General features: G+C 46.0%; 1 protein-coding gene across 1 annotated transcript; it reads left to right on the top strand.

The window, feature by feature from the left end:
- The first annotated feature begins 1,355 nt into the window (after positions 1-1,355).
- LOC144109973 (uncharacterized) lies at positions 1,356-14,236 on the top strand. Its single transcript, XM_077642779.1, has 9 exons — positions 1,356-1,627; positions 2,437-2,534; positions 2,748-2,942; positions 3,764-3,848; positions 5,493-5,660; positions 5,741-5,950; positions 6,902-7,076; positions 9,375-9,451; positions 10,076-14,236. Exons 1-9 carry the CDS (start codon positions 1,484-1,486, stop codon positions 10,361-10,363), a joined length of 1,440 nt encoding a protein of 479 aa, XP_077498905.1. The 5' UTR covers positions 1,356-1,483; the 3' UTR covers positions 10,364-14,236.
- Positions 14,237-14,656: the final 420 nt, after the last annotated feature.

Below are 14,656 nucleotides of genomic sequence, written 5' to 3'. Positions count from 1 at the left end.
TGACGTGAAGGTTCAACAAGCTGCAGTATACAGCGAGTAACTTGTGCTTTCCTCGTTTCGCTCCCAGAGGATTTACAACTTCAATTTCGTCAGTATAAAACAAAAGAAGTATTGTGTGTGTTCTGCTTTCTGGAATCACATCTTGAAGGTGCTCTCTGTACACCGCACCATCAGTATAGTCTTTATACACAGACGGCGTCGTGTTCTCACGCTTTGGTGTTTTCAAGTGGGCTGCAATGTCGGGGATTTCACAAAGTGCACTGAGCAGCTTGGGCAAACGTACATAATGGTACTTTGCTGTGCCGTCCAAAAGCTGTTCCTCAGGAGGAACAAAAGGAAAATTCGCTTCCACATATTGCTCACGCCTGTACTTGTTCTTTAAGTCACTAAAGAGGTCAGACATAAATGAGCAGCTTAGCAATTGTTGTAGTGCTGTTGTGTTTGTTTTTGCTGCACGTTCAACCTCCTTGCCATAGGCCTTCAGCACCAGCTCAAACACCAGCTGCAATTCAGAAAACACCTTCTCAGCCGCTGTGTGTGGCAAGCTGTGCTCTTCAGTGAAAAAGAAAAAGAAGTTGCACAGGGTCGATTTTGCCTGGTCCAAAAAGCTGCTAAATCTGTCTTGTTGGACTGTTGTCTTCTGAGCTGAACAAACATTCGCCGAAGGTCGTTCTTTCTGGCGGTGACCGCTACCATAGTCCGCTGTGTCAGCCCAGTCCATTTCATGTGGGACAGGCTCGTCGTCGTCCAGTTCTGAATTTTCTCTGTTTGCTTTCTCGGTGCATCCGTGTCTCAAAGTGCTGCCGTTTTCTTCAAGCACATCTCGGTGGCGGCGATATAGATGCGATCTGTAGGATGAAAAATTCGAGTACGTGTTCGCGCAGCCTCCTATGCCGCAGAAAACATTTAAGTTTGGCTCTGCACTGTGAACTAATCCAATGTGCGTGACAACTTTCGTCAGCTGGAACGAAAAGAATGGGCACCTCGGGCAGTACTTCGCGTCCATCGTTGTAGTCGCAAGCCAAAAGACCGCAAAGAGACCCCGCAAACGCGGTGTGCCAATTGCCAGAAAGCCGTAGTTCCTACATAAACATCGGAATCACATCGCATTAGGCGCAGTTGCCACCAACGGCCAGGGACACGAATAGACACGAACAGCCTCCTAGCGATAAAGCCGCTATGCATGTTTGTTGTTGTTTTGCCCTTTCATCATAATAATCAAATTCACTAGGTGCTAGAGCACCTAAGTCGCATTTAGTATAACTAAGTATATTTGGTGTAATTTTATTTTGCAATAACCTTAGCAATTGGAGTGTCACGTTGTGCAAACTAAGCTGGCCAAGCCAAGCCAAGTCACCACAGTGCTCAGCCAAATTGAGAAGGGCGCATACTGCCAGTTGCTGCACGTGCTCGAGGAACTCTACTTCGCGTCTCACTCAGCAACGTTCATTAATTTCGCAGTAGTACATATACGTACGTCACCATGACGAGCAAGTGCCTAGTAACGTTCCGGGAAAGGAATTTTGTTTTGCCCTTTGATGGGACGCTTACACGGCGCGGGTTGGTTGAGCGCGTGGGAGACCATGAGCTGTTCCGCGGCATCGACGTTGCCACCCTCATCTTCACGGTGAGTAATTGTGTAAACTTATCTACGTGGTAGCTCCGTGACAAGTCAGTTGCCGTTCTCGGGTTCTTTTGTGGACTGGTGCTTGTAGGCAGGTGCTTATTACATCCACGCGTGTAAATGTGTGTACCTTACTTATGCCTCGCGCTTTTGTCCACAGTGAATTACGTAGTGCGTTGACAGTTTGCGTGTAATGTAAAGTTTAAAGCAATATCTCGGCATGCATGTGCTTCCCTATGCGTCATGCTCTAAAAATCTCCCTTTCCATAAGGATCTCGTGTCACAACAAAGGTCGGCGAATATTAAAAATGCACACCGGAGCGCGCCGCTTAACACTAAGGCAGCTGTATAGAGCATTTTTCACATATTAATGCTTTATTTCAGTCGCGAGGTACAGGCCTGTCTAGAGCGCTGGAGCGGTGTAGTGCGGAGCAAAGTGAAATCTTCACTCAACCGCTGTCAATGCTGCTTCGCACCAGCGCAAGCATTATCTCTACGACCAAATACCAGCGTGAAAATTCCACTTATTTAGTGCGATATGCAGGCATTCCTGTGCTCTAGACAGACGTGCTGATGACTGCACTCGAAATACCCGAGGTAGAGGGAAGTGTTGCTGGTGTTGCAGTATTTTATGGTCGTTGCTCTTCTAAATTGACAGGTCCTGAATTGAGTGCGTAGCCCGTTGATTGAGGTCTCGTAATGCGATGCAGCAAGCATGCCAACATTCTCCGGAAAATAATGTGACACACTCATTTTGAATAGTTTAACTTTACATGGTTAGCTATTTTAGTATCATTCTCGTGTTTCCACAGATGTTCGAAGAAGATTTTAATGTCTTTGTTGACATACCTGAAGACTTTGAAATTCGGGACAGGGCAAAAATCAAAGTCTCCGAGGATTGCCAGGTTCGGTGAGTACATTTTCTTACCAGTATTAACCATTATTTTGTATATTTCAAATAATGCTGGAGGAGCATCATGCAGCAAGGAGGAGTGTCCAATTTATGTCTTCCACTGCAATCAATGGCAATCATAGTAGAAATGTATGGAAATGTTGGCCACAGTCTGTGCTCACTGTGTAGTATGCTCTTCTCTTCTTTTCTTATTTTAACCTGGCACTTTAGGATTGCGGATGTTCTTGACGAGCCCCAGCAAGCGGAGCAATCCCGTGTCACTGCCACATACAGCCTCACATACAGCCTGCCAGCTGTACCAAACGACATCAAATTCAGTATAGAGCGCCACCAAAGTGGACAATACTTCAGAGCACGGAGCAGAGTTGTCCAATGGCTCTATCATGACCTCTGCTTATACACCATGTAAGTTATTTGCAAGACTTTTGGACCATGTAGGGCAATGTGGAGATAACTTGGGCTACAAACTTGCGTGGCCATAAGCCATTTTAACGAGAAAGCATGAAGGAGCTCGTGGCGCAGAAAATCCTGTGTCGGCATTAGTAGACATGAGCAAGAAATTTGAATTTGTTGAAAAGGTGGCTATGTCACACATAGAGCGACGGACTTGAAAAGTGAATGAAATTAGAAAACTGGTGATTAGAAGGTTGCAATGTGCCTGGAACATCATTAGGCCATCCAGACATATAAACTGATCCATCGTATAAAAACCAGCGCTTACAAACACGGACAGAGGACGAGACGAAACGAACTGAAGGCTTTTCAGTTTGTTTCGTCTCGTCCTTTGTCTGTGTTTGTAAGCGCTGGTTTGTATTTGGTGGATCATCGCCAAATCGCCCAATCCTCAGTTCTGCATATGAAGTGGATGAGTTGCCCCGAAAGGAAAATTGCGGTTAGTTGAGAATCGAATCCGTGACCCTTGGGTTGCGAGTCATACATGCTATTGGTATGTCATGTAGGAATGTTCAAAGGACTTGGTTAAAGAGGGCTGTAAATGTGTGTGGTTTAGTTTTTCACATATTGATTGTGAGAGAGCAAGCAATGTCCTTGCTTATGTGAGCAAGGGGAACTGCTGTCACGTCGTAAACTTAAAGGCAGAGCTTATGTGTCCTCCCACGTCTTGCACCTAAGACACTGACTGCATCTGAAACTAAAATGTCTATGTGAGCCTACAAAAGAACATCCTCACTGTGTACTGCCTTACACGTTTGTCTTAACTGTGCTAGGTACCCTGGCAAGCTGTACAATGAGGCTGCGCAAGCTCTGGTGTCCAGGTACCCAAACCTGGCTGACTCATCTGGCACCGGCTATGTAAGTAGGCAGCTGAAGCCCTTCAAACTAATCTTGTAGGGACAGCAGACTTTCTTAAATTAACAGGGCGGCCTAGGTGTTCTGAGTATAATAATAATGTCTTCTCTATTTATCAGTGGTAGCCGTACCATTTTCAATGACTCTGTTTTGGGCGCCACTGATAGAGTCATTCACACCACAGTGCATGCTGCTGGCATGGCTGGCTGATTCTCTTTCATAAAATACTATCTCACAAAAAAAAAATGGGATAAAAAATTGTTCAGATATTTCCTGTGGTACGTCGCTAGTGAGCAGGTCCTCTTTCCCTCTTGCTGCAGTAGCGGGGCAGTCATGAGTAATACTTGTTGGGGGGCTAGTTGGTGCATGTTTCCAGAAGATGGTTGTAGCGCCGAAAAAGACAGCAAATTTGGCACACAATTTGAAGCATGTGGCAACAAAATATAAGGTTCCTGTGGTTTTTTTTACCCCAAAGAAACTGGCTGGCTTGTGCGTTAAAACTGATCCCAACAAGGTAAACAAGACTGATTGTAAAAAGAAGCATGCAGCTCCGCTTGTTAAATGTGCCGTGGGAGTCGTATATCAGATTCCTCTCACATGCGGAAAGCACATTGGACAACCCGGCCGCTGTAATAACGACCAATTAGTGGAACATAATCGGGATTTACAAAATGCACTGGTTCTCATCTGCCACATCATTATAAAGCCTGCAGAGAAGAAAGGAAGATTAAGTGTGTGGCAAGGCTGAAAGAAGCAAAGGTTTTAAACAAGTAAGGACCAGACAGCCCGTGATCTGTTGCCAGCCTTCTATATTAAAAGAAACTGTAGCGATTGTGTTAGTGCCCCATCTATCTCCATTTAAAAGAATGAAACTGCTTTTTTAGATACACGGGCGTGAGATATGTGTGTGCCTAACCTATCTTTTATCCAGTTTTTTTGTAAAACCCTCGCGCGCATGTGTGGTTCTTGCTACCCATCTTGATTTGTCCTTATATTCATTCGCATTCGCGGTGAATAAATAGTTGGAAGTTGTGCCTGTCCCGTCTTGCTTGCTATGTGTTGTCTTTTTCGGTGCTACAGCCGTCTTCTGGAGGTAGTCATGAAGACTGTCGAATAGGACGGTGTATTAAAGGGTTGTACGAGAGAGCTTGATAATCCTGGCCCAGCTTGTCTGTTTGGCATTTGAATTGAAAGGCCATTGGTTGGCCTAGTTATTAGAGAACTCCAAGTGATCAAAATTAATCCAGAAACTCCACTGTGGTGCCCATCGTAGCTGATGTGTCGTTTCAGGACATTAAAACAACAAAAAAGTTCGCCTCACAGTGAAAAGATAATTGGAAAACAAAGCTTGAATTACTGGAAAGGAACTCTATGCTGCAAATTTGGTAATGTGCGCGCTACCATAAAAAACTAATGTCGGCGAGAGATCAGTGTGGGTCCTTTAGTGTTTTTATGCTATCAAAAATGTGCTGCAATAAAATATGGAGCAATATCTATAGCTTCTCATGAGGTATTGTTATGTCCATGGGTGTTTACTGGTAGCTTGTGATCAACACCATCACTGTTAGCATGTATTTAATTGTACTGTGATTGCTTTTGTCAGTGCAAGTACTAATGCTTGCATTGTGTGGGATCTTTTAAACACAGGACTCTTGGCGAGAAGCTCTCCGCTTCAAGGCAAAGTATGAGCGGAGAAAAATCCGTATCCAGCAGAATGATGGGGCAGATTCTACACCGTCAAAAAAAACGATGAAAGATGGGAAAGTGGCCACGGTTGGCGGAAATGCCCTGCAGCGTGTTTCGAGGCCGTCTGTGGTATGCATTTGGATTTCATGTAGTCCTTGTGCTGAAGACAGCCTGGTGTGCAGTGTGAAGTAGGCTCCTTTTGCTTGCAGGCAACTGCACCAGACGGGGAGGATGAAGACAGTATTGCTGGCCACATCGAAGGAATGAAGTCGGCAGTACAAAAAGCTCGGCCAGACATGGCTTACATAATAGATTGTATGCGCCGAACATTTCCGACCCGAAGGAAGTGGATTGGATCCGAGGATCCATCAGTGGAAGTGGCAATAGAGAAATTTCCAGCATTGGCCATGAGCTCAATCGTAAGTTCAGTAACTAGACCATCAGTTAGCGAAGCAAGGAAAAAGAAATTTTCTTTTTCTTTTCCTCTTTTGTCTTTCTTTCTTTTAATCCTTTCCTTTCTTGATTTCAGTTGCGGTGCCTGCACTTTGCATTCCATCTTAGTGGAGGCGAAATACAAAAGTGTGGATATGCTGTGTGACGTCAGTGCATGTTTAAGGACCTCAGATGGTCTAAATTGTCTGGAGCCTTTCACTACGGCGTCCCTTATGGCCTGAATCGTCTTGGGACGTTAAACCCGCTAAAGCAATTAGGCGGAAGTGGTCTATATGTGCAGAAAATTCAGCTCAAATTTATTTCTCTTTGCCTCAGTGGAGACCTGATTGAATGGCTCGCACTGTTTGAATTGCAGAATACACCTAGGGTTGGTTCAGTGCAGCATGCCCTGATTCCACATTCTGGTCTTTTTGTTTTTGTTGCTCGACTTCTGCTGTTTAGTCGTTTATTTATTGCACGGTTCTTGGTATGTGCTTCAAGTTGGTACTACCGGTGTTTGCTGGTGACAGCTGTTACATGGTGGACACTGAAGGGAAATATCGAACTAAGCAAGACAGTCAGGATATTCGTCAGGGACCGTACTTATACTTTCGATGCACTGAATAGTACCTGCATTGCAGAGAAAATCCACACAATGAGAGTCCAAAGATCATTCCACATTTAAGCGGAGATGCCACAGGAAAAAAAAAACAATTTTAAATGGTCCACCCAGAGCAGTGAATTTTGTGTGCTTAATACTGCTTTTCTGCTCTTTTCAGGACACTAATTAGTTCTCTTGTAGTGCGCACTTTTGCTCAGTGTTGCTAACAGGCCTCAAAAAACAATTTGTGTAGGTTTCATCTTACTTGAACCTGGTTATAACTAGAAAAAACAGTTCTTCATTACTGTTATTTTATGCTCGTATTCTCCATTTGTAGGCCCAGCTGGAGTTTGAGCTGATCACAAGCGTGCCAGTGTTGGAACGGCTTGAAGAGGCCCTTCAGCGCACAAAAGAAAAAATTGTGCATGCAGCTAGAAAGAAGCGTCACCTGGAAGGCTTCCTTGAAGACTTCGATGCCCGCATGGATGGCACTTCGGAAGCTGCAGTATATGGTACACATATTATACTGTATATTGTCGGCATATATATAGCTTATCGTATCCACTTGTGTAGGGGCTCTACTCTTGTAGACTGACAGACTGAGGATAGTACATGAAAGTGGAATATTCCCACAGTTTTTTCGGCCACAGTGGAACTCAGTTCATGCATCACCCATTTCTGTGACGGCCACAGATAAATACTTTCCCTATTTTGAGTGCATCGGTAAGGCGCAGGCATGTGTAGCAATGAGCAATGTAAGCTTTCCAGTCGCGCTTTTGTTCCTTGCAAAGTGCATTGGAAAGAATATGTCATTAAGAGTGATATAGCCTAGAGTACTATGAATGTTGCACTATGGTTTGAATGTCCGAGCTAGGAAATGCTACCAAAGTCATTTAAATGCTTACTGCTCATAGAAAACCTGTGCTGAAGTTTGTTGTGTCGACCACTACATTGCAATACGCAGCTTAGCAGTGCTCATAGTGCTTCCTACCTGCCCTTATTGCATGAGCTTCCACTCATTGTGAAGGCCACACTAGGCGAGCATCACTAATTTGGTCTGCAGGGACTGCCTTCTGTGGCTATGCTGAGCAGGAAAGGGAAAGACGGGTCTTTGTTTAGTGAAGGCTGGAGAACTGAGGAGCAAGTGTCATTCTGCAGCAGAATAAAGTCCCGAAGAGAACGGGGACTAGGGGGATCAGCTCTCATAATAAATCCCCCCGCCCTTTTTTTTTTATGAGCCACGCAAACAATTCTTAGATATGGCTGAACCAGGCCCTAGCTCTCTCTCGCTCACCTCATCAACTGCGCACTTTAAGCGGGATTCACTCGAGAGAGGATTCTACCCCTATCGAGCGGGGAGGTGTGTACACATCACCAGAACTTGACGTCCTTGGGCGCCAGCCCAGGGGTGCCTGGCCTCTGGGATATGGGTCCTTTTGCTTGGCCAGCACAAAAGCTTCCTCGGTTGGAGGGGGTAAGCGGTCATTTTGTTGTAGTTTTGGGCCATAATATTATAAGAGAATTTTGTTTCTACAGGTCTGGGAATATTCACTACAAGCACAGGAGCTGCTTTCTTGTGCTTTGGCACACTCTAATATAGTCAAGCAAGCTATTGACAGCTTGTCTCGAATCTGCTCTTTTGAGGTCACGTAATCACGCATTTAAGTTTTAACAAGCTAGTTGAAACGGTTGTTGTTAGCTGGGTTCCCCTGTGCGGTTATCACTTCATGCTGAGGCAGTTTTCTAAAAAAAAGAAATGGTGCATATTGTGGAAGCAATGCAAAGAGGAAAAAACGATGCAGCTAAACTCGAAATACCATATGCACATAAGGTTGCTCATGAAAAAGAAAATAGCTGACAGACATGGTATACAAGTTGTGTTTGCTGCTGCTCAAAAGCTCGCCCAAATTTTGTTGCACATTTTGTGCTATGGAAGAAAAAAAGGGCCAAAAAGTTTGTGCCATGTTGCAGCAGGGTTGTTTATGAAATTCTGTTGACCTGTGGGAAGGCCCATGTAGGCTAACGAGGCACCTACGTTTGTGGTCGTTAACATGTACAGAAGCAAATTTATTACAGCATTGTGGCCACGGATGCATGTGGTAAAGATTTAGCACCAGAAATTTGTTGGAAGCTTATGCATAAAAAAAAGGAAATGCACTAGCGAAGTATCTGTACAGCTCTTAAAAGCCAAATTGTGGATCTTGAAATTGTATGCATGAATGCATACGGTTTACAGCTGTTCATTCTGCATGTGTGTTGTTTTTTTATATTTCCTCACCTGAAAAACAAATTGCATAAAGCAGATAAAGTGGGCAATGTGTGATGCCTGTTTGTCTTGCGCTGGCGCTTTACTACTACTTGAAACTATGAACCATCTTGCCTGACAGCAAGCTCCGCTACTACTTTACATTCTGCCTGAACTATTGTTCTTGGCTTATGTCTAGTTAACCCCAAATTGGCAGCTATCACTTCAAGAATGTGTTTGATATACAGGGCTATTGCTTAATTTGTTATGCCTTCTAGTCTGAAATGTAGCAGTGCATTGCTTGGGTAGTTAGTGTGGTGCACCTTTTATTTTAGTTATCTCCAGTGCAGCCATTCTGGGATGACAACGCACTTTCGTTGATGCCTCTTGAAGGCACTAATATAGTCTGCATGCAGTAAAAAGTTGGCTGGAGCAGGACCTTGGGACTGAAGCATATTGTAACAAGCAATAAAGATCAGAATTTATTTTTCATTTATTTTGGTGCTCTTTTTATGTCTCCATGTTTCATGTCACTGTATTTAAAATTCATTCGCCACTCTTTCAGAGACAACAGTCACGGCAGCAGTATGCCTGTTGCCAAGCATGGTGAAGGAAAGAGTGGAGACTTTCGTCCGCCCATTTGTAAGTTTTTAAAACCGCATGTGTGAGCAGCGATGTTTTTTGGGATGCTGGGGGCATGCAGTTCTTTTTTCTCCTTGAGAATGCATTTGACATTACTTTTGTTTCTTAACAAGTTAAACAAATATACTGTGTCAGACTGAAGAAAACAAATACACAGTATTTGATATAACAACATAGCTTTGGATACTAGCCTTCATATTCTTGTTACATGGACATTTTCAGAGGCTATGTAGTCCAGAGGCTTAGAAATTCTCAGTTGCTATCGAACTCGAATCAGGTGTGCTGCTACAGTAAACTCTATCACCATTGAAGGATTCCATCTCGCACTGAGGCATAGTGGCATCACTATCGCAGCCAGTCATTGTTCAGGCATCCAAGCAATTGACTTATAAATGACCTGCAGAGCAGCTGACTTGGTTTGAATGCAACATTTTTGCTTAGGTGGCCTATTTAGCTAATTAGCTCTAGTAAGCCACCTTTTAATATGTATTAAGCATTGTGGAGGGACAAGCTTGCAAATGCTTCCTTTACATGCAAGGCTGGAGGTGTCTGAACTTGAGATTTCTCGAATGATTTGCAAAACACTCTTTTCTAAAACTTGCATGTGCGTTTGTTTTTTTACAGGATCCTGCAGCTGTGCACTATATACCAACTGTAGTGCACAAAGGAGGCATTCTCACAACGACAGATTTTTCTGTTTGCCTTGAAAAGATTTGCATCAAGGAGACAAGCCTGCTGGCGGCAGTTGCAACCCAGATGGCCTTGTACTGGGCATTTAATATAGTTTTCGATAAAAAAGCACAGCGGTCATTTGACTTGCTGTGCAGGCTCATCAATGTTGACAGTGGCCTACGGCCAACTCCACTTGTGCGTTTGGCACAAACTGTTTTGGGAAAGCGAGTGAGTGAGTGAAAACCCCGCCGAGTATCCTAAGGGCCGTTTTGCTGACTCTGCCCTGTGTATAGTTTTTGCACGTTTCTTTCGAATCTGTTAGTATGTTGAGTGGGCGACCGGTTCTGTAGCCTTCTGCTGCCGCCAGCGCGACGGCAATTTCCTCGGCCTCCGCTGCGCCCGCGACTTTTGCTGCGGCGCTCGTTAGCATTCTTCCTTTGCTGTCTACGACTACCAGTGCGGCTGCGTGTTCTGACCCGCACGGGTAGACGGCAGCGTCCGTGTATACTGTGTTTTCTTCAGAGGCTAGCGTTTTCTCTACGTACTCCGCCCTAGCCTTGCGTCGGTTTGCGTGAAGGTTAGGGCCCATATTTCTCGGTATGGCCTTAACGTTAAAGGTTTCTCTAAGGTGGTCCGGCATCTCCGCGTATCTGTCTGTCAGTCCGCGAGTGTTCCGACCCAGCCTTTTCAGGAGCGCCCGTCCCACAGGAGTGCCTCTTAGTCTGACTTTTTGTGCTCCCAGCAGCGCTTCCGCGAGTTCGTCGAAAGTGTTGCTGATGCCTAATTGTAGCAGTTTCTCGGTTGACGTGTTTCTGGGTAAGTGGAGAGCCGTCTTGTAAGCCTTCCTCAGGATGATGTCGGCTTGTTCTCTTTCCGCCTTGGTGGTTGCGTGGTACGGCAGGGAGTACGTAACTCGGCTGACTATGAGGCTGTTTACTAGCTTGAGGGTGTCTTCCTCTCTCATGCCGTATCTCTTTTGAGAGACGCGGTTGATCATGCGGCCCACCTGCTCTGCCGCTTTGCTTAGCAGGCTAATGGTGTGACTGCATTTGCGGCTGCCTTGTAGCCACATGCCCAAGATTCTTATCATGTTCTTTTCGGGTATGAGTTGACCCTCGAGGGTGACTTCCAGGGTTGCTTGGGTGGGATGTCTGCCGATTCTGAGGAGCTCCGATTTCTCTGTCGACTTGCAGCCTTTCTTGTTTTTCGCCTAGGGATCCCCGGGTGGTCCAGACCGTGATGTCGTCGGCGTACATCGCGTGCTGAATTCCCTCGATCTTCTTTAGTTTGTTTGCTAGTCCAATCATTGCCACGTTGAAGAGGACGGGCGAGATGACCGAGCCTTGAGGTTTGCCTTTACACGGGGTGTGGAAGACGTCTCTTCTTAGCTCGCCTAGCCCTACCGTTGCCGTTCTGTTGCTGAGAAAGTCCCTGACGTAGTCGTGGGTTCTCTTTCCGCAGTTGGCGTTGTTCAGGCCCTCCATGATGGCCACGTGGCTCACGTTGTCAAAGGCACCCTTTATGTCGATGGCCATGACCACGTTTTCGCCCGCTTTCGGCATCGTTTCGAGCACTTCTTCCTTGAGTTGGAGTAGCACGTCTTGCGTGGATAGGTTGGCTCTGAACCCAAACATGCTGTCCGGGTACAGTTGCTCCTTTTCTAGATGATTTTGGATTCTTCTGGTTATTATTTTCTCATAGAGCTTCTCCAGGCACGACGTGAGTGATATCGGCCTGAGGTTCTCTATCTGTAGTTTCTTGCCTGGTTTCGGGATCATCACGACGACGGCGTGTTTCCATTCCGCCGGGACTCTTCCTTCCTGCCATAGCGTGTTTAGATATTTGGCCAGTTGGTCTATTGCCTCGTCGTTGAGGTTGCGAATTAAGGAGTTTCGGATCTTGTCTGCTCCTGCCGCTGTGTTTTTTGTTGCCGACGCGACCGCTTCCATCACTTCTTCTCTCGTGATGGGTCTGTCCATCGTGGGGTTGTCTTCTCCACGGTATTCTTCTTTATAACTTTCGACTTGGTCTTTGCCGTAGCATTTGACCTGGACTTCCTCTAGTAGTTGCTCGTCTGTTCCTTGGTATTGATGGGTTAGCCGCTGTATCGCTTTGCTGCTTTCTGATTTGTTTTTGCTCGGATCCAAGAGGGCCTTGAGGATCTGCCACGTCCTAGCCGTGCTGAGGGTGCCGTTCAGCGAGTTGCTAAACTGTTGCCATCCCTGTCTTGCCAGCTGGTTCGTGTACTCCTCTGCCTGCCTGGTAATGTCCGCAATTTTCTTTTTGAGTTTTCTATTGAGTTCTTGTCTCTTCCACCGCTTGGTGAGTCCGCGTCTTGCCTCCCATAGCCTCAGTAGCCGCTTGTCCACCTCGGGTGTCTGTTCTGTTCTAACTACCTCTTTGGTGTAGAGGTCCTGGATTTGTCTTAGTTGTTGGCTCCAGTTCTCTGCCGATTCGATGGTTCCTCCTTCGAGCTGCTTGCAGTGCGCTCTAAAGGCGTCCCAATCTGTTAGCCGAGCCGTGCCAATCTTCCTCCTGACTTGTTCCGCCGTAAGGCTGATTCTTAGAATGTAGTGATCGCTGCCAAGGTTCTCGAGCAGGTTCTCCCACTCTGCGTTCTTGGCACCCCTGACGAAGCTTAGGTCGGGACACGTGTCTGGACTCGCGCTGTTTCCCTGTCTGGTCGGTTGATTTTCGTCGGTTAGAAGTTCACAGCCCACGCTTTCTGCCGCCGTGCATATGCCGCGCCCTTTTTTGTCCTCTTTGGGGTAGCCCCATTTTGGGCTTTTAGCATTAAAATCGCCCGCAATTACCAGTGCGTTTTGTCCCGCCTTCTTTTTCGCCTCCGCAAAGTGTCTGATAAAGTCCCCTTTGGTCTGGCTGGGCGGGCTGTATAGGTTTACGATAAAGGTGCTGTTGGCTTTCCTTTTCTTTTTGGGTATTATTTCCGTAATTACGTGTTCTATCTGGGTATCTTTAATTTCGTCGTGCACTATGGCTAATACTTTGTTGCTTATGAGCGTTGCCGTACGGCCGTTTTCCTGACGTGTAGCCGCTTAGTGCGGGGGAGTTGTTAGTTTCCTGCAGGATGATTACGTCTGGTGGGGTTGCTTGGGTGTGGATAAATTGCTGGAGGAGGCCTTGCTTGCGTTTGTACCCCCTGCAGTTCCACTGCCAAATTTCTAATTGCTGTTGTTTGTGTTCTGCCATGATTGGTTAAAGTTGGTTGTACTCTGGGTTTCTGTGCCGAACCTTCGTTCATTAAATAGTCTGTCTCTAGCGTCATTGACTCTTTGGGTGTTTTGATTTCTTACGTAATTCTTAAAGCTTTGCTCCTGTAGGGCAAACTTTTGTTGAGTTTGTTGAATTTCGTTTTTCATTTGGTTCATTTGCTCCATTATTTGAGCCATGAAATTTTCTATTTTGCTGTCGAGGTTTCCCTCATTGTTGCTTTGTTGCGTCTCCATAGGGGGAGGGGTTGGTGTTCTACGTGGTGAGCGCCCTGTTCTCACCTCCTACATGTTTCTCTCTAATGAGCTCATTGAGCTGTCTTCTCAGCTCGTTCGACTCTCTACGGCTCTGCTCGAGCTCGCGCTTGAGGGTGTCTTCCTCTCTCATGCCGTATCTCTTTTGAGAGACGCGGTTGATCATGCGGCCCACCTGCTCTGCCGCTTTGCTTAGCAGGCTAATGGTGTGACTGCATTTGCGGCTGCCTTGTAGCCACATGCCCAAGATTCTTATCATGTTCTTTTCGGGTATGAGTTGACCCTCGAGGGTGACTTCCAGGGTTGCTTGGGTGGGATGTCTGCCGATTCTGAGGAACTCCGATTTCTCTGTCGAGCACCGCAGTCCTCTTTCCTTTGTGTAATTTTCCACGCAGGGGGCAGCTTCTTGCAGCCTTTCTTGTTTTTCGCCTAGGGATCCCCGGGTGGTCCAGACCGTGATGTCATCGGCGTACATCGCGTGCTGAATTCCCTCGATCTTCTTTAGTTTGTTTGCTAGTCCAATCATTGCCACGTTGAAGAGGACGGGTGAGATGACCGAGCCTTGAGGTGTGCCTTTACACGGTGTGTGGAAGACGTCACTAATAAAAATTCTCAAGCTGAAATTAAATTGTCCAGTTTCACATTCTTACACATGTTCGTGCAGTGGTGAGAAGCACAGCCAACCTCAGCTAGCATGCCTGCATGGGTCTGGCAAGGATAACATGTCATCCACAGGTGGATGAAAATTTGGTCTCAATGGATTAATGATTAGTCCCTGGAAAATCATTCAAATGGATCAACAGTTAATCCTGAGGCGGGAACATTTCCTCCCTCAGGGATCATTTCTGAAGATAAACAGATAATCCAGAGGGAGTAACATTTGCTCTCCCAGGGATCATTTCTGAGGATCAGCTGTTAGTCCTTAGAGGGCAACATTTGCTCCCTCAGGGATCATTTCTGAAGATAAACAGATAATCCAGAGGGAGTAACATTTGCTCTCCCAGGGATCATTTCTGAGGATCAGCTGTTAGTCCTTAAAGGGCAACAT

The sequence above is a fragment of the Amblyomma americanum genome, chromosome 1 (genome assembly GCF_052857255.1).
Source record: "Amblyomma americanum isolate KBUSLIRL-KWMA chromosome 1, ASM5285725v1, whole genome shotgun sequence".
Taxonomy (NCBI): domain Eukaryota; kingdom Metazoa; phylum Arthropoda; class Arachnida; order Ixodida; family Ixodidae; genus Amblyomma; species Amblyomma americanum.
Note: the sequence above shows the minus strand (reverse complement) of the source record. Positions and strands in the feature narration are given on the sequence as shown.

Bases quoted from the DNA above. Each gene is read 5' to 3' on its own strand.
- LOC144109973 (XM_077642779.1), top strand. From the start codon at position 1,484: ATGACGAGCAAGTGCCTAGTAACGTTCCGGGAAAGGAATTTTGTTTTG. The intron at 2,943-3,763 runs GTAAGTTATTTG...TAACTGTGCTAG, and splicing joins GACCTCTGCTTATACACCAT to GTACCCTGGCAAGCTGTACA. The intron at 9,452-10,075 runs GTAAGTTTTTAA...GTTTTTTTACAG, and splicing joins AGACTTTCGTCCGCCCATTT to GATCCTGCAGCTGTGCACTA.